At 38.6% G+C, this 24,015-nt stretch overlaps 2 protein-coding genes and 1 long non-coding RNA gene across 38 annotated transcripts in view; 1 reads left to right on the top strand and 2 right to left on the bottom strand.

Moving 5' to 3' along the window:
* Positions 1–24,015, top strand: part of LOC118281136 (ATP-dependent RNA helicase abstrakt) — a 209,380-nt gene that overhangs the window by 70,358 nt on the left and 115,007 nt on the right. Inside the window, exon 13 of one of the 3 annotated variants that reach the window (XR_007706355.1) lies at positions 14,405–14,421. The exons of the other annotated variants lie outside the window; for them this stretch is intronic. The gene's annotated coding sequence lies outside the window, so the exon portion shown is untranslated. Of the gene's footprint in view, positions 1–14,404; positions 14,422–24,015 lie in introns of those variants that run through there. 3 annotated transcript variants of the gene reach the window in all.
* LOC126911877 (uncharacterized) overlaps positions 1–24,015 on the bottom strand; it is a 129,195-nt gene that overhangs the window by 35,920 nt on the left and 69,260 nt on the right. The window lies entirely within an intron of this gene.
* LOC118281112 (la-related protein 1B) overlaps positions 1–24,015 on the bottom strand; it is a 96,111-nt gene that overhangs the window by 30,704 nt on the left and 41,392 nt on the right. For 7 of the 16 annotated variants that reach the window (XM_050700904.1, XM_050700906.1, XM_050700905.1 and 4 more), the window contains 5 exons: positions 7,732–7,890; positions 6,110–6,232; positions 4,897–5,029; positions 3,595–3,711; positions 2,720–2,913 (listed from right to left, as the gene is read on the bottom strand). In XM_050700904.1, the coding sequence (XP_050556861.1) occupies positions 2,720–2,913; positions 3,595–3,711; positions 4,897–5,029; positions 6,110–6,232; positions 7,732–7,890 (726 nt within the window). Of the gene's footprint in view, positions 1–2,719; positions 2,914–3,594; positions 3,712–4,896; positions 5,030–6,109; positions 6,233–7,700; positions 8,053–12,117; positions 12,344–24,015 lie in introns of those variants that run through there. The other 9 variants (XM_050700911.1, XM_050700910.1, XM_050700912.1 and 6 more) reach the window with 5 other exon arrangements.

Here is a 24,015-nt window from a genome sequence, read left to right as displayed (position 1 = left end):
TACGTGTGTATAATTCTGCGGTCAATTGATAATCCTGCACAACGTCACGCCTTTTATCCCCGAAGGGGTAGGCAGAGGTGCACATTACGACACTTAATGTACAATGTACACCCACTTTTCACCGTTTGTGTTATAAATCCCATATAATAGGGGGTGAGCCTATTGCCATATACTGGGCACAATTCCAGACTCCGTGCTACTTATATCTTTTGACTTTGGTCAAAGTCGTGGTGGCCAGGAGGTTTAAGACACCTCATGTATGAGACTGCGGTTTTAAACCTACCAAAGGCAAGTACCAATGTGACTTTTTCCGAGTTATACGTACTTTCTAAGATTATTTAAACACCACTGAGAAACGGTGAAGGAAAACATCGTAAGGAAATCCTCTTTTAATTTCTAATTACAATTCTGAAATCGCCAACCCGCATTGAGCAAGCGTGGTGATTAAAGGTCTCAGCACACATATGGGATCAGAAAGGGCGTATAATTTCCAATTATTTAATGTTTAAAATCGCCAACCCTTATTGAGCAAGCGTGCCAATATTCTCTTTGCGAGAAGAGGGCTTTACTCAACAATGACCACTTATAGGCTGTTGATGCGGTCACACTCCCGCCCTCTCTCTCTTTCACTCTATATACTGACAGTGTTGCAGTGATAACTAAACTATACAAGCACACTGCACTGATACTGACTACGGACAGATATACACACTTTAGTGGTTTGTATATACAGATGGGGCCCAGTAGGGCTGATGCCTGATCCGGAGCTGCGGACCACATAGTGGGTTTACCGGCTCGAAAAGCAGGAGTAGGAACGGGGTGGTTTTTAGTCAGTAAGAGTCTGACACACCCACTCGCCCCGCCCAAGGCAAGAGAAGCCATTGGATGACTTTCCCCATCAAAAAATAAAATAGATAGTGGTTTGTATATGGACATTTCACATCGATCTTTGGCTCAAGTATATAGTATACAGTATAAATACCTAGGGAAGACCACGAGCAGCTATCGAGTCTCACCTTTTAAAGCTTGGAACATAACAATGCGACGAGACACGATATAACTAGGAACAGTACTCTTAGTAAGAGTTTGCTATACATTTAAAGTAATCGAAACGAGAGCGCGTTGAAGCCTGATTGGAGCTCGATTGGGTATATTACTAGTAATTTTACCGATTATAGGCTCGTATAGGGAGAACAGGTGGTTAGTTAACGATATTAAACACGTGACACTTGTACTCATGCCCAAACGGGAACTTTCCCGAAGAATTGTTTTTATATATAGCAGGTATTTCAGAACTACGCGCGTTTGTACTAATGAAATTTTCGTCTTTGGCTGTTATTGTGATACAAATAAATACGAATGAGTATACAAAAAAGTTTCTATGGGAGTCTGTTTTTAATCATGAGTACATAACAAGTGTTTAAATATCGTTCACTAATTACCTGTCACCCTATATACCTAATTGAGTAAATTAACGCATTGTGTCTCGTTGCTTGTATGTTCCCAGCTTCATAATTATAGTATGCACAAAATATTTTGACCTGTCTATCTACTCAATAAGATTCTTTTGTTTTTAAAAAACACTAGGATTTTCTCCTGTGTCGTGGGTGCGTTTACAAACAACAATTTCACGTACACATCAAACAGACTCGAAACAACAATTTGTGGATCACACAAAGAGTTGCTCCGTGCAGGAATCGAACCCGTTACATGTTGCGCGACAGTCGTAGTAACTTTTTATTCTGTTATCTAGATAGGTTAAAATATTTTGTGCATTAACACACACACACAAACACATTTTTTTCATAGTTAACATCACACAGTAATTAGATAGTTAACAAATTACTTCATCGTTACATTACGGGTACACTCGACAAGTTTCGAACTGGGGCCCAAAGCTCGAAACTAGTTGGGCGTACCCGTAACACAATGACGTTAGTCTTATAGCTCATCGTTTATATTATAATTTGTAAGGGAATCGAACCCGACAGTACATATTATACAATATGTTAACTAACAGAGGGCGTTCCTGTTAACCCGCAACAGTATAGCATCCATACATGCTAATAAATATTACCATTCAAAAACAAAACAATTTTATTTCTATAAATATTAAAAGATTCGCCAAACATTTTAAATCGATACGTAAAAGAAACAGTAGTTGAAGGAAGGCAACGTTGCAATTTATTGCTTATTTTTTTATGCTGATATTTTTATTTTAATCTATTAATGATATACAATGTGATAGGTGCGGGACTTCTCACCCGTTAACTGAGTACTACATCTAATTTTATCGACAAAAAAGTAATTGGGGGTTTGAAACCCCAATTGAAAATATTGAAAAATAGCAATTTCTTTCGGTAAAGATTATTCAAAAATTATTTTTTTAGCCAAAACATTATCAAACATATGAAAAAGTAATGAATTAGTTAGCCAAGGTTATTAGCTACCTTTTGTCGTTTTTTTTCGTTTCTACGACGCATACAACCTTTGATATCACATAAAGTAAGAAAAATATTAAAATAGCAATAATTTTTAGGGGGAGGGGTTCAACACACCATATTATTTTTTTACGTCGATAAAATTAGATGTAGTACTCAGTCTTAACGGGTTAGAAGTCCGAACCCTATCACATTGTAGATTAACGAGTTTAAAGGAACGCCCTCTGTTAGTTAACATACTGTATTTGTGATCTCAATTTTCTTAAGCTTTTGCTTACCTGCGCCAAATCTGGGTGGTGTGGGAAGTCATGGGCGTGATGGTATAGTGTATGATGGTGCGGAGCCGGGAGGGACGGGAGCGCCGAGGCAGGGCGGGGAGCACCCCGGCGACCACCTCGGGCTCCGCCCCGACCCCCGCGGGACCTGGACCCGCCGCGCGAACGGCTCTCCTCACCGTTGAGGGATACCGTGTCTGTGGATAAAGATGAATAGTTAATTCAGGAATGATTATAACATGTGAACTATTTGTTGTATTTTGTTTTTAGGGACTAGCTCGCCACAACCTTCTAAAACGCGCAGTAGATACAGGACTACATAAAAACACCGGAACATTGAAGTTCGGCGCGTTTTAGGGACGTCAATGACTGTCTTGGAGCCCGCAACGAAATAAATCAGAAGATGTTATTAGAGGAGTTCCAGATAAAACTAAATAGTTACTTAACCCGCAAATAGTTAGATTATGTTCTGGAATTACTCAAAAGAGTACCACTTTATGTCACGGGATAGCGAACGAAGCACGCTGGCGGAAGCTAGTAGGCCATACTACATGGGTGCGATCAATTTTAAATCGTTGCCCCATACTAGAATTTTCTCCTGTATCATGGGTGCGGTTTGCAAACATACAAGTTCAAATGCACATGACACTCAGACCCGAAACACCAATTTGTGGATCACACAAAGATTCATTCCTGACGGGAATCGAAACGTTGCGTGGCAGCCGGTTACCCAGCCACCGACACCAACCGTGCAGTCATTTTATCCCACGGGACCGCGAGCGAAACGAGCTAGGACAAGCTAAACAGGCTTAAAACATCACGCTATGCTCAAAAGGAGCTGAGCAGCGTAGTAGCTAGTAATATTTGTATTAACATACCGTTCTCCGGCCTCGTAGAATGTTGAGGACCGTGCTTCCCGGGCCTTGCTGCCTTCACGTCGATGTCCAGGGGAACCCACTTGTGTTTCCCCGACTTACTGCTGCCCTTACCGGCGCCTGGAATCATTGGGGAAGAGATTTTAGTAAGATTGTTTTGTAAAGACAGATATAGTAGTTTTTATGACATGGTGTAGGTTGTTTGGAGATTGGATCAAAAATATTATTTATAGTATCAATTTCGTCAGATAATTGAGCATCGTGTGTTGGTTCAGTTGATTTTTTTATGGAATATGTGGCAAACGGCCAGCTTACGGGTCATGTAATGGTAAGCGAGCAACGCCAAAGGAAACATGGGTGCATTGCCGGCCTTTTAAAATGCCTTGCCTTTAAACTAACTGCGGGCATGTTTTCATAAAAGGTCTGATTAAGGCCTCTTTTTCATAAGAACCCATTTGTCATATTTTCTAGCAGACTAGTTGGAAATCGCAGAAAAGAGGTTACCAGAGCGCTGCTGTCAGGACTCTCTCAAATACTTAGTCGGCTCTTATTAACAAGGGTGTACCATGCTTCAATACAGCTGTAGTATTTTTTAAAATAATCGAGCATATGGATCATCTGATGGTAAGCGACACTTGAAACACCAGAGACGTTACAAGTGCGTTGCCGGCCTTTTGGGGTTAGGAATTTAAGGGTTGTTATAGTGATACCCCGGCCTCACAGGAAACCTTTCCTCTCTCTTGGGTTTACGATACTCGCGAGAAGAGCGATTGTGGTGGCTTATACTCTGGCGTACACACCCAACCCGCATTGACCAAGCTTGGTAAATAATGCTCAAACCTTCTCTATGTGAGAAGAGGCCTTTGGTCAGCAGTGGCCATTTAAAGTCTGATGATGATGGTAGAGACTGAACAGCAACTCTCTTTGATAAACCATTTAATGCTACCAGCTCACCAGCCAGCAAACTCTTTCTCATTTAAAGGAGACATTTATAGGCTGACTGCCTCGTTGGTCGAGTGGTCGCAAGTGCGACTGCCGAACAAGGGGTTTCGGGTTTGATTCCCGGGTTGGGCAAAGTATTGCTGGGCTTTTTTCGGTTTTTCGAAAATTTCTCAGTAGTAGCACGGAGTCTGGAAATGTGCCCGGTATATGGTAATAGGCTCACCACCTATTACATGGGACTTACAACATAAATTGTGAAAAGTGGGTGTACATTGTACAGTGGCACCTCTGGCTACCCCTTCGGGGATTAAAGGCGTGACGATATGTATGTGTATGTATGTATGATGATAATGATGTACATACCTGAACTCTTGGCTCGATCCGAATGTTTGTCGTGGTGTTTCTCGTTGTGTTGGTGGTTGTGTGTCGCCTCCACCCTCTCGGGCTTGGAGGGCTGGTGATGATGAGGCTCCTCTGGGGGCTTGCGGTCTTGTTCCTGGAATTTTAAAGGGGGATATGTTAATAGAGGGTCTTGGACACGGAGAATTCTTAAAGAGGCATTATTAGGAATAATAATAAAGAATAAAGACAAAGATAGGATAAGAATAAATAAGGATAAGGACATATTATAGATCATCCAAAAACTAATTCCGTGCAGGAATCGAACCTTCGACACGTTGTACAACAGCCGGTCGCCGGTCGCTAACTATGTAATCAATTATTATTTATTAATATTATAATGATGAATTATGATCCAGTACCAAATACATAAAATAAGAGCCAAACCAAACCATACATCTATATAATACATACATCTATCATAAAATAAGAGGGAGTGTAAGACTCTTACTGACTTAAAAATTTAGGCAGGAAACATCAATGGTTTTAGTTTAAAAATAAAATGTTTTTCACAGCAAATAATCAAGAACATCGTATAGAAGTCCTCAATAAAACCTATTCACTGTGAAATATTTAATGTACCCGTATTGCGTAACCCAGCATCTCTATTTAGCAGAGATATGAGGCCTAAATTACGGGACAACCACACTAATAAATGCGAAACTACTAAAGCGAGCGAGCGAGCGAAGCGAATGAGTTTGTTACTTGAACACGACAAAACGACTAAAGGGATCGGGAAAGTTTGGAACAGGGGTAGATTAGAGGGGTCTGGATAAAATTATATTTTTTTAACCATTGCCCCACGTTAGGATTTCAGTGAATTGTGAATCAGTGTTATAGAAAAGAAGCAGTTATTAAGGACATATGTTTATATATCATCCTCTTAAGTTTTTAAACTGACATGGTCACTACACTAACACTAAGAACACTACTAGAAACACTAAGATTAGAACTTATGACGGGAAATTTACCATGTCTATTGGATTCACGGATGAACTGATCATCCGTGATCATGGCGCTTGCAACAGTGCCGAAATATCGGAAACTCAAAGACGTAAATAAACATGGTAAATATCCCGTCTTAAATTCTAATGTTAGTTATCATCCTCCGACTCAAAAACTGCTCGTCGAATGTCGATGATAATGAACAGAAGATATACCAATAATTCGAACTTACCGCAGTCCCATTATGATGTGAGGAGTCAGCATCGTGAGGAGGTGGCGTGGAATGACACCTGGCTCCGCCTGATACGGCAGCGCCTAGCGTCGGCCAGTCTCCTATGTCCGTGAAGTCTGATGCCTGGAGACAAGGAAACACGAAGGTTAGATCAGGTAGAAGATACTAAAGAAGAGAGAGAAATCCTCATGGCTTTAAACTGCCAGAAGGCCGGCAACGCACTTGTACTTCAGCAACAACAGTCCATAGGCGGCGTCGATTGCTTACCATCAGGTGATCAGTCTGCTCGTTTAGCGGTTTATCTCACAAAAAAAGAAACTGGTGTGAGATTTTTTGACAATCGGGACTGTTCTTTTCAAAAGACTGCAAGTCATTCAGGGCAGAGGACAAACGTTACAAATAAAATAACGACAATCTACATTAAAAAAATTGTGAATTGCACACCGAATCCACTGATAAATGAGAATGTTGCATGAATTGATTATACTAAATACAAATCAAAGGATGATGGTAATTTTAAGGACACAATATACTTTTTAATAAAATACGCTTATTGCTTGCTGAGAAGACATGAATTAAAAACAAGTTTCAAATGTACACAATGTTCTTTCGAAGGCATAACCTAAGTCATGCAACAGTTTCATTTACATAGACATACTAAAATAATTGAAATATACGGCTTACTAAAGCTCTACTAGTTTCAAAACACATCGGGACTCTTATTCATGAGCAGCGTGCGCGAACGTTGGTCTCGTAGCTGTCTCGCATAAGCCGTATATTTAATTTAATTTATTTTATTTCATCCTTAATACACATTTATTAACTAAAGATAAATGATGTTCATTCAGTAAATTGGCTACTTTAATCGACACAGCATGCACACATTAGGACATCACATTTCTACTGAGAATGTAAACACCAAAAAAACCCAGTAATACTTTAGTAGTAGTACAATTAAATCCTTACGCTTTAAGGTATTCAATAACCGATCTTAACCCAAAATCTTTGAAAAGGGATTGATTTTCATCATAAATTAAATGTCAAAAACCAAGATCCAGATTAGCTTTCTAAATATAGGGTGACTGGTAAATTAGTGAACGATATTTAAACACGTGATTGTACTCATGATTACAAACAACTTTCCCAAAGAAACTTTTATTGTATACTCATTAATTTTATTTTTATCACAATAACAAAACAACAGAATTTCATTAACACGCACGTGTTAAGTTCTAAAATACCTACAAGTCTTCCGATAACGCAGGCGCGGACGCCTCGTTGCTAACAGCTGATCATGCGAAAGTACGCGCGCGCGAAATTTTGCTGTTTTGTTATTGCGATAAAAATAAAACTAATGAGTACACAAAAAAGTTTCTTTGGGAAAGTTGTTTGTAATCATGAGTACAATCACGTGTTTAAATATCGTTCACTAATTACCAGTCACCCTACATATCCCGATTGCATATGAAACTGGAAAAGCCAGCAATCACAAGAGTATGTAAAAGGGGTTTTGCATTAAGATCGGTTAAATTAAATAAAGGGGTACTTAAAAATCTAGCTTAACAATCTAATACTTGTTATGCCCAATCACCATAATATCGTCCTTATGTCTTCGACAATACCTGACCATCCTGCTCCACCTTCGCCCAGCTCCGTCTAGGCCTGGTTTTCCTCCTGGCCGCTACTCCAGCAGTCATAGTATCTAATACTATCTCCCCAATCACTGTATCATCTTGTAGCTCAACAGTTTTCGTACTTTCTCCCGATAGAGTTGTATTTCCCTGTTATGAGTTCAATGTTTTAGTCTTTTGGTGTCCTTAGCGATGATTTTTTCTTCGAGAAGTTTTTTTTTTCACTTTTTATCTGCACTTGAGTCAGTTCAATTGTCAGTTTTGTTCTTTATTGGGATTGAATTAAGGTTTAGTTTTGTGTTTATTATCGTTCTGGTGATATATGTAAGTGTAAATATAGCTAGATTAACCCTTGCAGTATTTATTTCGTAACTGTGATATAAAGGTTATAGTTTAATTTTTAAATGTGTACGTTTCGCTACTTTCTTTGCCATTCCTTTTTCTATCGTCTATCTCATCCTTCTCCTTTATCATTCATTCTTTATGATCTTACATACCAATCCGTACATAGTTCCTGTTGGTTTTATGTAGGTGGTATCAAAGAACTTTAATGGAGTACGCGAATTCAGAATACCATTACAACTAGATAATTCAATACCAAACGTCATCGTCATATCATTTCATCCTTCACTAACATCTAATTGATACCCAAAACTTTCATTCAGAAAACGCCAAACCCTTTTATGAAACTAAACGAAACGTTAAGCGTATCAGAACTGTCATGGAGAATACGCAAAAGCATTTGTCAGAACCAAATGAATACTCTAAGACATAACTTCGTGAGCTGCGGACTTCCTAGCGGGTTACGGGAGCTCCGGGTAGAAAAGCAGGAATAGGAACGGGGTGGTTTTTAATCAGTAAGAGTCTGGCACTCCCTCTCGCCTCGCTCAAGGCGTGAGAAGTCATAGGATGATTTGACTCCCCTCAAAAAAAAAAAGAAGAAAACTCGTTGCAAACAAACTAACTTAATAATATTAATAGTAAATAGATCAAATCGTTTAAAACGGACAGACATCTACGCAACACGTAACATAACATTTCTCAATCAAGGAAATACATTAAAATGTAAAGTAAAAACCAGTTCTGTGACATTTTAGTTTAAGTTTTAAATATTAATTTGCGGTCGTTCCGTCTTATTGGCCCTAGCGGTGATTTATAATTTATTAAAAAGAAACAAAAGGTCGCATGGAGACTAAGACATGAAATATCAAAACGTTTGTGTCAGAAACTTAATATGATTTGAGGATGGTTGGGTAAAGGTCGAAACCTAGTTCTCCTATAGTCAATCAAAAGTCAAAGAAACAACAAATTCACGATACGTTCAATATTAGCACTAAGTATAGAATAGATTTGGCTAATACCACCATCACTAAAAATCACGGTTTACACACATAAATGAATGGAGAAAAGCTCTAATTTCGAGTCGCAGAGGGACTCTTCATCATGAGCAGCGTGCGCAAACGCGGCGACGTCGCGTAACTTCAGTCTAGATGTTATAAACCGGTAAACGAGCATACGGATCACCTGATGGCAAGCAATGGCCGTCGCCCATGGACACCCGAAACACCAGAGGCGTTACAAGCGCGTTGCCGGCTTTTTTGGAGTTAAGAATTTCAGAGTTGTTTGGAAATCGAGTATTGGGAAAATTCTACATTCGACCGACCATTTGCAATCCACAAATGAAAGATAACCACTACAAAAACATAAATAACGACGTACTTACAAAAACGAGTGCCCACAGTTGAAAACTCTTGAGCCACACGTAATCAGAATATTGGCATACAAGATACAAGCAAGTATTGCAACCAACAGCAGCTAGTTACTCATTAAGCAAAGCTAAATAAGTTGCACCGTTTCGTCATAAGCTTCTGACAAGATAAACCATCTTAAGCAACTGGGTTCTAAAGATAGATATTTGATAATACTTGTGACATATAAATTATATGTTGATTGATTGAGTTGTAATTACTTTTGAGGGGAACTTAATGAAGTTGCTTAAAGAGTGGCTTGTGAAATGGGGGGTGTGCCTCAGGGTTGTGTTTTGGGACCGGTGTAAATGTTTACTGTGGTAACGTGTTAAGTAACTTGTTAATTTCCTGAAGATAATTAGTGAATTATCTGTTACTGATAAGGAAATTAACAATGCAACCGGTTTTTTCGCAAACAGGTGTTTATGTCAGATAAGATAGTTATTTTCGTGTAGATGCACTTTAGTGTATTGCACTTTACAGTTATTAGTCTATTACGATAAGTCAAATCATTTATTTGAATTAATCTTAAATTAGGCACCTTTGAAACGTCATACTGAAATGTCAGTCTGTGAAGCTAAGTGCTCATTCCAAAGTATAGCTCCGAATGGAGAAGAACGAACGTAATAATTAAATGTCTCTGAGTACGGTAGTTAGTGAAATTTTAACGATTGCTAATAAAAGAGGTCACAAGTGCAACATATCATGAGCATGAGTCTTATGTAGTTATAGTTCAGAGTGGGTGACCCAATTAGTAAAAGTTGTTATTTTCCTTAATGGCAACCGACTCTCCTCACTGAAAAACTCACTACTGAGCCCGTTCAACGTCCAAAGACGTCGCGATAGGCCCAAAAGGAGATGGCGGGACGAACTCGACATCTATGACAAGGATTGGCCGCAAAAAGCTTTAAACAGAGGAGTGGAAGGAAAGTAGGAAAGCCTTTGCCCTGCAGTGGGACGATCATGGCTGAAACATAAATCTAACCGAGTCTCCAATACGAAGTTGTGACCTATACTGACAGTGTTGTCGATGGTTAAACTAAAATACGCAATAAGATGATTACTAACAAAATAACTGCAACAATGCGGGTACATATAACTTCGAAGCTATAATATATAGACGTAAAAAAAAACGAAAGTGTCATAAGTCATAACGAATAGACCTTTTCACCTTTAGATAAAACAGCTGTTTCTTAACAACACAGTTTCGATAGAATACCGGTTTCTTTCGAACGGAACGACTACTAAACTACCGGACTACCTGACGTCTTTGATTGGTACTCCCACGCGGTTTCATCCACTCTGCTCGGCTCCTATTGATAGTAGCGTGATGTTTTTTAACCTATAGCCTTCCTCGATAAAAAGATTACCTATCTATCCTAATTCGATACAGTAATTTAGAAGATAAGTGCGTAGAAATGGAGTGTCCAACAGAAACTACAACTATAGAGTTTGCATACTTCTTTAGCTTACAGACAGACAGATAGACAGACAGACAGCTGACTATATTAGTTTGATGTTTTAAAAGACCCTGAATTGAAACATTCAAACCTATTCCATAAACAAATATTTTTTCTCAGACTACCTATGGCGATACTTTGTCTTATCGTGGTGTATTAATAAAGGTTTAAATACAAATACATAATACCCATTTTTTTATACACATAACAACTCAAAAGTACCAGCTTAGCTAGTATTTTACCTGAGTTAGAACAATAGACTCGCATATAAAGAGAAAGAGGGAGAAAGAGAGGTTTATCAGAGAACGCTAGTACCTTTTAAATTGCTATCCCTAGCGTGGAGATTATGACAAACCCTTTTATGTAGAGAAGGCTCATAATCCAGCAGTGGACTGTCATGCAACTATTTACCCTCAAATAACATATATTCGAGTACCTACAGTCTTTTAACACTTAAATAAAGTCTAGTAACTATAAATGGAATTAATTAATATTATATTTATTAAAACGGGAAAACAATTGAGTCGTTGCACTCATTTTAAACCTATTGCAAGGACGTAAGGTTCATTTTTGATAAGCATTAATGATCATCTGATCGGTAATATAGAACCTACTACTACTTAGATACCTATTAATGCTATTTCGTTAAATGTCAAATACTTTTATCTACACAACATAACAAAAATCTATTGCTGTTCATTAGTCTCGCTAAAACTCGAGAACGGCTGGATCAATTTGACTAAACTTGATTTTGAATTATTTGTGCAAGTCTAGGGAAGGTTTAAAAGGCTGACGTAGTTTGCCGGGTCAGCTGGTTTAACCAATAAAAATTAAATATACATAGGTATAATTAATTAGAAACGCCTACTGGTATCCTTAGACAAAAAAAAAAATGCATCCATATGTCATATTATTTAAGTAAACTACAGGGAATAAACACCACGATATAACACTAAGTAAAACCTATAAAATATTAAGATTACAAATATATTATTACTTTAAAAAAGTAAAAACAACGAAAAAGAACATTAACTATAAGTATTGACGGTAGCAACAAAAACATTTAATAATCTAGAAGAGATAACGATAGAATCGCATTTTAAGATAGATAAACATATCTTTTAAATATATTAGAAATTAAAATACATAATATACAAATCAACCCTTACCTGAACAGGGGTTTTTATCACCCACACATCCATCCATACAGAATTTAAAACAACCACTTAGTTAAATAAACACTACGGTCACTTAAAGAATAAATAACAGACAGATTAACAGAAACTTAAAGTCGTATACGCGAGAATAACATTAGACAAAACTTAAATAAATAAAACAATAAATAAATAGTCACACAGAAACAACGTGTTCTCAACACAGTTACCCCACAAATGGCGTTTACAACAACACCATAAACAAAATAGAATCACGTGTCAAACAAAGAGGTTAGAAATGCATTTTTCGTTCGACCATAGACTCCTAAAAGCTGCTGTCAGAGCGAAAAAGAAAAAAAAATATATCGGAAACATTCTGGTTTTCGAATTTCGAAGCACATGACATAACCTAGAAGATTTTAACCTAACTTACCGCGTGGCGAACACGCCGCACGCGCCGGTAGCGTTGTCTCTTTCTAACTTTAAGTGTGGTGACTCTGTCTCGCTCTAACGCTGCAGGGGTCTGCTGAGCGTTCGAGCCAAGGTTACCGAAACTACACAATGAAGACAACTACGTTATACGTAGCTCGAGTTTGGCTATAAAACATGTTATTTTAGAGCCAATAAAATTACCGTATCGTAGGTACAACGCGCCCGACCAGTTTCGCAAAAAAAAAATGGCGAATTTGCAAACTTTTGTCGAATTTCTTTTATGCGAGAGACGTTTTTGAAAAAAAAAATCGTGGGCTTGGGTTATTGCAATTACAAAAGGTCTTTATATGGGTATTGGTAAAGTTTACTTTTAACTATAGGCAGTGATAATCTCAAAAATAGCACGTTTGTTGAGAATCAACATTTTTATCTTAAATCTTAAACTATTACATAAAGTTGAAGATTTTGTTTGTTTGAACGTGTATATCTCTGGAAGTACTGGTTTGATTTGGAAATTTCTTTTTGTGTTGGATAGTCCATTTATAAAGGAAGGTTATAGGCTATAAAACATCACACTACGATCAATAGGAGCTGAGCAGAGAGGGTGTAACCGCGAGGAAGTAGCTAGCACTTTTAAAAAAGTGATAATTCTATAAAACTACTTGGTTATCCAAGTAATTTTCATGTTAAAGCATAATATTGAATCTTTTATATAGAAGAAATAGACCTAGGGAAAACACTCAAAGGTGAAGAAAACACTAATGTTTGCAGCAACACATTCATATAAAACAACAACTAGCTTCTACCAGTGTCTTCTCCCGCGTACCCGGTAAATAAAAAGTATCCTATGTGTTATTCCAGACCAAAATCAATTCCTATTCCAAATTTCATTCTAGTCCATTCAGCCGTTTTGACGTAATTGAGTAACAAACATACAAACAAACTCACAAACTTTCGCATTTATAATATTAAGTAAGATAACAAAAAAAAAGCTAATTCTATTTATTTACTGAATATAAATAAACACACTTAGCGTTTACGTGTTTATATCAAGAAGAAGCAGACGGATTTGAAATACATGTGGTATAAGTTTGTTCGGAACAGTTAGACTAAACATTATGAATAGGATCTGCAATGCATATAAACTGCAGGAGATAATTACTAACAGCCAATAGGATAGATGACTATCAAAGATGGGGCCCAGTAAAGCCGATGCCTAATCCGGAGCTGCGGACTATCTAGCGGGTTACCGGTGCTCCGGCTCGAATAGCAATAGTAGGAACGGGGTAGTTTTTAGTCAGTAAGAGTCTGAAAATCCCTCTTGCCTCACCCTGGCGAGAGTAGTAATTGGATGATATTCCCCCTCAAAAAATGGGGTACATAATCGAGATCTGAGTACTCCAAGGAAATCATTTTAATACCACGCAGAACGCAGATGAAGTTTTAGCGACAAACATAGTACATAAATAAATATTATAATTAAAGAATTATCGCAGTAGGGGACTTATTTTATTACTACTTCATGTAATGTAAAATAGTTCATATCAATGCAATAATAATAAATGCGAAAACAACGTTGTTTGTTACGTTTTTACGACGAAATAGCTGAGCTGATTGTGAAGAAATCTGATATCGTACTTTGAAAACTGAGGAAAGAGGTCATGAGACATTTTTAAATTAACTTTAACAGAGGCATAATATGCAGTTTAGAGTTCGACCAGTCAACTGATGGTAGCGGTGACTGTCCAGGCGACACACGTACTTAGGTATCGTCATGAGCTAATGTTCACATGTAAACAGCAGCTCATGTAAAGAGATTGTCCAGTCAACTGATGGTAGCGGTGACTGTCCAGGCGACACACGTACTTAGGTATCGCCATGAGCTAATGTTCACATGTAAACAGCAGCTCATGCAAACAGATTGTCCAGTCAACTGATGGTAGCGGTAACTGTCCAAGCGACACACGTACTTAGGTATCGTCATGAGCTAATTGTTCACATGTAAACAGCAGCTCATGTAAAGAGATTGTCCAGTCAACTGATGGTAGCGGTGACTGTCCAGGCGACACACGTACTTAGGTATCGTCATGAGCTAATGTTCACATGTAAACAGCAGCTCATGTAAAGAGATTGTCGAGTCAACTGTGGCTGTCCAGACGATACACAAACACCATTTAAGGTAGACCTACTTGACAAATCTGTAGATTGCAAATGCATTTAGAAATTCGAAAGCAAAATTGACTAAAACGTCTAGTCATTCTAAAACTATACGTTACGGAACCGCTTCGTATTACCCAACAGACGAAACACGACGCATATCAAGCTACTCTAATCAACCGGACTAGTTTAAACCTTATTCTTGTAACGTAAAGTCGAAATCGCTGTGCAGTTATGTAGTCTGTGGAGTATATTTTCATATGCTGGTAGATAGACAGTGTTTTATAATATATTTTTTCATTGCAAAACGGTTAACCTCGCCCTCGGCTAGCGGGTTATTAAATGCCATTGCACTATTGCATTTTTATCGATGCCTTTTAATAGATAACTGTTAAAGAAGGTCATTGAATGTAAAACTGGTAGACAGGCTTACAGCTCGCCTGACGGAAAGAAAGAAAGACATATAATGTAGAAGTGATACTAATCACTTCACTACAATCTTGTCTACGGAAATCGACACTTCACAATTCACAACTCAAATTTTTACGTAAGTAAAGCTCCAGTGAACACATACATACATTACATTAGGATTTTAGGTACGCCCGTTTCTGAACTAAGGACATAGTCTAAAATGTCGACACTCAAATGCCATCAGATTGTAAAAATGGTGTCATGGATGCGTGCTATGGATGTGTGCTATGTGTGGCTTCCCTACTATCGATACATTGCATACTCGAGCTGCGCATCTTCCTCGCACAGCTACATAGATTAGTATCATTGAAGACGGTCACATAGTTTCACAGCTTAGCCATTACAGGATTTTTAGCATATCTCAGTTGCAATCTGAAGCCACAACCCATTTTCTACCATTTTTTAATCACCATCCAATAAATTCTAGCCTATTGCGCCACATCGATTCACAAGAAGACGAAACAAGTCAGACTGCTAATCTCTAGCTCTTGCACAACCTCTGTCTACCCCTCAAGGGTACAACAAGCGTGATATTATGTAAATGAGTGTAAATGCCAGCGTAGTCTTTAATAATAGTTGGGAGTCTTGCAGAATGCGGCATCTAGACGTAAATACTGCGGTATTGGGGTTCGTTGCGGGGATAGAGAGAACCGTTTTGCATTTTAAATGGATTAAAAATCGGGATGTTGAAATGGGAATAGAGAAAATCCTTTTAGATAGAAAATCGATTTAAGATATCATTATTGATCAATGATATTACAAAGTTTTTAAATCTGACATGGTCACTAACAAGATCGTTAGGACTTGCGACGGGATATTTACCATGTTTATTCGTGGTCACGGCGCTTGCAAAGACATAAATAAATATGGTAAATATCCCGTTTCAAGTTCTAATGATAAAGATATTTAATGCCTTCATCATCATTAAATGCCTATAAGTGCTACACTACTGACCAAAGTCCTCTTCTCACGCGAAGAAGGTTTGAGCATTAATCACCATGCTTGCTCAACGCGGGTTGGCGATTTCAATCTTGTAATGAGAAATTATAAGCCCAGGTTTTTGACCAAAGCAGATATCTTTGTTTTACTAGCAAACGAATCAAGTATAAAACTGACAAATAAGATAATGTAAGAACAAAACGACAAAAATCCAAGATCCATATAAATTTTTGTTAGTACCAAAATAAGGAAGAATACGAAGTATTTTGGTAAAAGCACCTCATCATCTAAGAACTCAGTTCCAACATCTAACAAGAACCAAACCCCCCAAACACTGCGAATCACGCTTGGCACGTTTTTTTGCGCGACAGCACAAACGTCTGGCGCGATGCCAAACATCGGCAGGTCGATGCAACTCTATAAAATGCCGAATGCAATTGTTTTAGATGAGAACTTTACGTTTTTAGTGCATTCGAGATTGAGGAGGATAATTCTGGATTGGATTATGACATCATAATAAGGAACTTAAAGAATTTAATGTTATTTAACTTTTGATTAGCGCAACGGAGCACTAAGGTTATTTTTTGAGGGGTAAAATCATTCAATGACTTTGCCCAACTTGATACTAAAAACTGGATAATTTTTAGTCATTGTCCCATGGAGATAGAACGGAGTCAGAAAACACATTCTCACTAAACCCAGATTAACACAAAGGACACGACTTTTTTGCGGGGGGAAAATCATCCAATGACTTCTCTCGCCCTGAACGAGGCTAGAGGGTGTGTCAGAATCTTACTAACTAACAACGACCCCGTTCCTACTCATGCTTTTCGATCCGGAGCTCCAGTAAACCACTAGGCAGTCCGCAGGTAAAGGACATGCCTATCTTCATATAGAATACAATGCATCCCAGTTATCACCATTGAAATATATACGTAATTGCTAGGACACAAATATAAACAGGTGTTAAAGATGACACGTTAAAACGAGACGACATTGAGTACTAATTGGTAGCAAACAAAAAATATTTACATCTATACAAATTATTTGAACAGTTCGAGTTATATTTCTCTAACAGAAACATCTGTCGTAAGTAATACAGGTGCATTATAATATGTTTAAGAAGGCGCCGCAGCGGACTATCTAGCGGGTTTACCGGGGCTCCGGCTCGAAAAGCAGGAGTAGGAACGGGGTGGTTTTTAGTCAGTAAGAGTCTGATACTCACTCTCGCCTCGTCCAAGGCGGGAGAAGTCATGAATGTTCACCCCTTAAAAAAAAGCCGAAAAACTGTAGATCAAACTGTGATTTTGGATAGATCCAGCAGTAGGCTGATAATGTTCGAAATAAAGAGACGCAATAAGTTGCAGTCAGAACCACCCTGTTAACATCTTACTTGCATTGCCTTCAAAAACCTACTTGAGTGTTAAGTGGTATTAGGACCATGGCATTTCAGGGTCACGAGCGAGACTAAATCTATACCAAGGACCGGGTTTTAGGGCGAAAATTCATCCCATGTCTCTTCCTGCCTTTCGTGTGTGGGGAGTGTCAGGCTCTTACTGACTAAAAATCACCTTATTACAACAAGAGTGGTTTTAGGAGTGCTTTTTGAAGATGTCAATAAGAGATCTGTTGCTGTTGCAAACATATCATTAATTATTTAACCCAAGAGATGGTTGGCAAGACTCAAAAATCGCACTTGACTGCGTCTCACCAAACAAGTTATCAAAGTGCCAAAAAATCATTAAATATAATACCTGTTTCCCAAAAAAATCAGCTTGACAACTAACGGATAAGAATATGAACTCACGTATAAAACAGGTCCATTATAATCGGTTGACATATTAACATATAAAATTACGTATGAACATAAATGTATAGAGATATATATAGAGTATAGTGATAGTGGAAAACCTTGAACTGTGTAGATAGGAGATTTAAGTTATAGAGTGGAGTATTACATTTTTGGGCGAATACTTTCGATGAGTTCATTGTTGTAGTTTGAAATTACTTAATTAGGGTATTACCATCGAACGATCGATAGTCCATCGATGGCATCGATCGACATTAATCGATTGGTATGGTACCTTTAATTGATCGATGGATACCGGTCGGCTAACCAATCGACCGATTGCCGGTCTATGGCATCGGTCGAAGTAGATTTTAATGGTGCATACGCAAAAGCATTAGTCACAACAAAATGAATACTTCAGACATAATCTCGTGAGCTGCGGACTACCTAGCGGGTTTACCGGGGCTCCGGCTCGAAAAGCAGGAGTAGGAACGGGGTGGTTTTATAGTCAGTAAGAGTCTGACACTTTCTTGCTTCAGGAGGAGTCATTTGATGATTAGGAACGGGGTTAGGTTTTCAGTCAGCTCCGTCTAGCTTCACCCAGGACATTACATGATATCAAAAAAGGTATTCCGAAACTTGCTGTATTCTATAAAATAGTTGGAAGTTGCCAATAAAAAATGGCCACCGTTCGAGTGTATCATAGAAGCGAATTGTTTATAACCAACGAGTCTGAGTATAGACTGTATTGTTCGCGGAACAATGATAAATATTTAAATAACTGCGTCTCATTAGTAACTGGTGTGTGCCTGTCTGTATATCGCGGGATTGTCGTGGAAACTTTCAATATCTCGGAAAGTCTGGTGTCCATTTCTGAAGGTCTTTTTTAACTTTTCAACCCCATATTAAACGGCTTACTATAAGAGTGCTTTCTACCAGAATTGTGCCATGAAAATGTAATAGCTCAAGTGTGAGACTATGTGACCGTTTCCACTAATGCTAAGCTATGTAGCTGTGCGAGTAAGATGTGCAGCTCGAGTATACGATGCACCCTATGGGTACTTTTAGGGCGTGCACATTTTTCTCTCAGTTATGAAATCTGAGATGAGTTTAATAATATTTTTATGGTGTAGGGGGTATATAAGCTTACAGATCACCTGTTGGTAAATGATTAGCGCCACCCATGGACATCCGTAACATGAAAGATATTATAAGAGCGTTGTCAGCCTTTAAATAAGTATTTTTAATTGTGGGAGAGCCATGCTTCAGCACGAATAAGCCTTCTCGACCGGAGTGATACCATGTCCTCACAGAAACCTACGTGAAACAATGCTTGCGTTATGTGAGTGAGGTTACCGGAGGCCCAATTAGGTACCTAATTATTTATGAGATAGATATAACCTATCTGGAGTGCAAATATCACTTGGCGAATTAGTTGAACGTTTCGAAAATCCGACATGGGATATGAAAATTGTATTAGACGGACTAATTTGAGCGCCGTAATGTAATTTCAGGCTTGACCTGAAAGGTTGGGATGGAATTGGTTCAATGTGTAAATGTTGGCTTTTAATCCCCGAATGGGTAGGTAGAGAGGTGAACATATATCTGGAGCTGTGGACTACCTAGCGGGCTTAAAGGGGCTCCGGTTCGAAAAGCAGGAGAAGGAACGGGGTGGTTTTTATTCAGTAAGAGTCTAACACTCCTCTCGTCACGCCCAAGGCGGGAGATATCATTGAATGATTTCCACCTCCCAAAAAAAAAAACGTAGACAATGTAACACCTACCTACTTTCCACCAGTTAGGATAGAGCATGTCCCATATAATAGACGGTGAGTCAATTGCCAAACACGGAATACAATTGCAGACTCCTTACTAAATAGGTATGTACATATCTACACGCCTTTTTATCCCTGAAGGGGTAGGCAGAGGTACACTTGTTTTGCAACAATATGCTTAAAACTGTAATTCTATATAAGTACCTAAAGAACAGGGGCCTTAGTCTGCTATTACAATTGTGTCAGAATGGTCGATCATTGAGCAGTGCAAGAGGGACGGAGGTATAAAACCTACATAGCACCGTCTCCCCTGCTCAATGATCAGACACAAATGTAATAGCAGACTAAGGCCCCTGAAGTTTACTACGATTTTTAACCACGAAGATACAATAAAGAAGTCCCTGATTGTAGGTTACCAGGTCAAAAGGTCATGTAGGTCACTTGATCTATTGATCTAGAATTCTAGACACGGAAAGTACTAAGTTTTGATTGTACTTTAAGTAGGAACCTTTTTTATAGATTACTAGCGACCCGCCCCAGCTTCGCATGGGTGCAATGGTGATATATTATGCCTGTATTATACATATAAACTTTCCTCTTGAATCACTCTATCTATTAAAAAACCGCATCAAAATCCGTTGCGTAATTTTAAAGATTTAAGCATACAGACAAACAAACAGACAAAAATAGCGACTTTGTTTCATACTATGTAGTGAAGCCGGGAAAAGAGCAGACGCATGATGATAAATTCTCTTGATCAGAAAGATCTTTGTCCAACAGTGACACTATTCAGGCTGCCGATGATGATGATGATGATGGTATTTTCTGATGGTATAAGCTGGGAAACGAGCTGAGGAATCACCTGATGGTAAGCAATCGCTGCCGCCCATGGATACATGAAACACCAGAGGCGTTACAAGTGCGTTGCCTTTTGGAGGTTAGAAATTTAAGGGTTGTTGGGGAATCGTGGATTGGGAAGATTGGGGGTAATTGGGCCGATTGAGGTAATTGGGAACTAGGTTTTGTTTATCCCTTGAATTCCGAAGCTGCGGACAACGAAACAAATTACCAGAGCTCCGGCTTAAAGCAGGAGTAGGAACGGGGTGGTTTTTAGTCAGTAAGAGTCTGACACTCTCTCTCGCCTCACCCAAAGCTGGAGAAGTCATTGGATGATTTTCCCCCCACAAAAAACCCTTGTATTTAATACAATACACCAGCTATTACAAAATATTAAACATAAAAATCAATTTTACAGTGATCACGAGACACCAATATTTCACGTCAAACCGGTATTCAAAATAAATTATATTCTGCTACAGAAATGTCACCGGATTCGACTGGCCAAGGCCGATTGTGATAGCCGAGACATATTTTATTAAAAAAATAAGAAAAAAAAAACTATATTTCGACAGGTCTCCAGTGAAAGGGATATTTCGGAAATTCCGGGTCTGAGAGTCAGCTTACGTAAAAATGTTTTGCCCAAGGGATAAAAAATTAAAAACCTTAACACATGGAACGCCGTGGTGGTCACCGGTGACCGACGTTAGCGGAGGATTTGCCTTCAACAGTTTTCTATTGGCAATCATAAACTTAAACCAAAAAATAACCATTATCCTTGTACTGCCTGTATCTATCCACTGAGAGTTTAGAAGTAAAAAAACCGATACCGGCTGAATTGAGAACCTCCCCTTTTTGGGAAATCGGTTAAAAAGGGTTTAATCCTATAATACCCGCAACTGCAGACGAGCTCAAAGCAGGAGTAGGAACGGGGTGGTGTTTAGTCAGTAAGAGTCTGACACTCTCGCCTCACCCAACTCAGGAGTAATTGAAAGACATTTCATCTCAAACAAAAACTTTTTAGCCTTGTTCGAATTAATTAAAATCTCTATTTACATAAAAAGACGACATATTCTCTTCTTAAAAGACAAGTAGTTATATCCAATCAGAATTGCTACCCACTTATAAACACAGTAAGATAAAGATATTTATATCAGAAACCGCGTAGCAACCGCTGCAGTCTATCTATCTCGCTCTTGCATACGTAACTGCATATACGTGTGTCTCGCTCGCACTGTCCACGCGTACGTTGCATCGAATCGTGCGCGTACGCAATCAAATCCAACATTTTATTTAGTTATTTTTATAACGTTTCCGATGTTATGAAAAATTTAGTTTAGTTTTTCCTTTTTTTGCTTGAAATTTTAGTTTCCTCTAGTGTTCAATTCCTGGACTGATTTAGCTAATTCTTTAATTTTTTTTTATTGTATAGGGGGCAAATGAGCATACGTTTCACCTGATGGTAATAAGTAGTGACTGATGCCTAATCCGGAGCTGCGGACCACATAGCGGGTTTACCGGGGCTCCGGCTCGAAAAGCAGGAGTAGGAACGGGGTGGTTTTTAGTCAGTAAGAGTCTGACGGGAGAAGTCATTGGATGATTTTCCCCCCTCAAAAAAAGCGATCATCGCCGCCCATATTGTTTTTGCTATGAGAAAGATAAGTGAAAAATAGAAGTTTCGTAAGAACAATCTGTAAAAAAGCCTTTATCATTTCGTTGCCATCTCAAAAACGACTGAACTCATTAGAGCAAAAAAATCTCAATACACAAAACTGACGTCAATAACGAATCAATAAGAAAAGAGCATTAACAATCTTCTCCGAACGATAAAACACAACACTCGGCACAAGTTCTTCAAACCTATTATTTACACAGATACTCTCACACATTACATACTAAGAAACGAGGGTAATGTCATTTGCATCATCATCGACAGTTTGTTATTGGAGTATGGGACTCTAAAGGGGTGCAATAAGGAAGAAAAGCCGTTTATAGCGCTATGATATATAGAAAAATAAATTTTAAGAGCAAAAAATAAGAATAAAACTGCGTCACAGCGCAAAAGATGACCCGGAACTGCGGATCTAGCGGGTTTACCGGTGCCCCGGGTCGAAAAGCAGGAGTAGGAACGGTTTTTAGTCAGTAAGAGTCTGACACTCCCTCTCGCCTCACACAAGGCGGAAGGAATTTGATGCTTTTCCCCCTCAAAAAAAAAACGCAAAAGATGAGTGCTCAGTTAAATGCTGATAGCCTGGTCAGAAAGGCTCTGGTATTCAGAACAGGCTGTCGTAGTCCAGAGGTATAAGCCGGCTGCCCATGCATGAGGGTGCTAGTTTAAAACCTATCATCGGCAAAGAACAAATGTGACATTTTCCAAGTTATGTGTACCCACGACAAGAGAACAAACAAATCTATTCGACCTATTCTGAATCACCACACTGTTGAAAAGTTTACAAAGTGTTATTAATGATTGATCTTAATAATTCAGTCCAAAGGACGATTCTATTAAAAAAATATCTCTTCAAAAACATCTATAAACACAAAATACATCACCCAGGTCACATTTCCAATATTGAATACTGAATCTAGCAGTCGGTAACGAGAATTCAACGGCTGAAAGGAAATTAGTTTTCATACAAGTACCTATGGAATGCATGAACCGATCAACGTATCTCGTAGAGGGCGAATGAAAGTCGATCGCGGTGAAAAATGCATTTCATCTGAATGTTTAGTAAGAAGTGGGTTTTGTGTAATCAGATTTGGAATAAAAATAACATTTCTCTGACTGTTGATGAAGCGAAAGAGGTATGTAAGATTTGGTAGCAATTGGCGTTCCATTATCTCTGCCTACACCCATTGGAGATAAGCGGTTATGTACGTAAGTATTCTCAAGAAATATAAGTAAATATGCACATCAAATTTTAACACGGTCTCACAGAAAACTGACGTGAAACAACGCTTGCGTTGTGCGAGTGAGGTTTCCGAAGACCTAGTTACCCCTTCCCAATCTTCCGAATCCCCAACAACCATTAAATTCCTAACCCCCCAAAATGCTTGTAACACCTTTGGTGTTTTCTTTCACTAAAATCCATGTCTCTGAACAAATCCATGACATTACAAAATTCCAGTAAAAATTCATAGGAAAAAAATGTTTTCTAACAGAAAAATAAATATCACGGCAGTTCATTCACCTGTGACAGAGACAACCTTCAAATAAGTAGATTTCATTTTAATATTATTATAGAGTGCTTTTCCACCAGAGGTGTGCTATGTAGCTATACTACGAAGATGTAATAGCTAAGCTGTGAAACTATGTGACCGTTTCCACTGATACTTAGCTATGTAGCTGTGCGAGGAAGATGTGCAGCTCGAGCATGCGACTTATCAGATCTTTAGCTATGCTTAGCCATCACGTTCATACCGGCCGCATACACAGCCCGCATCGTACGCATCGTACGCATCGCACGCAACGGATTTTAGTTTGTCTTGTATAGAAACTCATATAACTGCGTT

This window comes from Spodoptera frugiperda, chromosome 19 (genome assembly GCF_023101765.2).
Source record: "Spodoptera frugiperda isolate SF20-4 chromosome 19, AGI-APGP_CSIRO_Sfru_2.0, whole genome shotgun sequence".
In the NCBI taxonomy this organism is placed as follows: Eukaryota; Metazoa; Arthropoda; class Insecta; order Lepidoptera; family Noctuidae; genus Spodoptera; species Spodoptera frugiperda.
The sequence above is the reverse complement of the archived record's forward strand: the minus strand, read 5'-3'. Positions and strand labels throughout refer to the sequence as shown.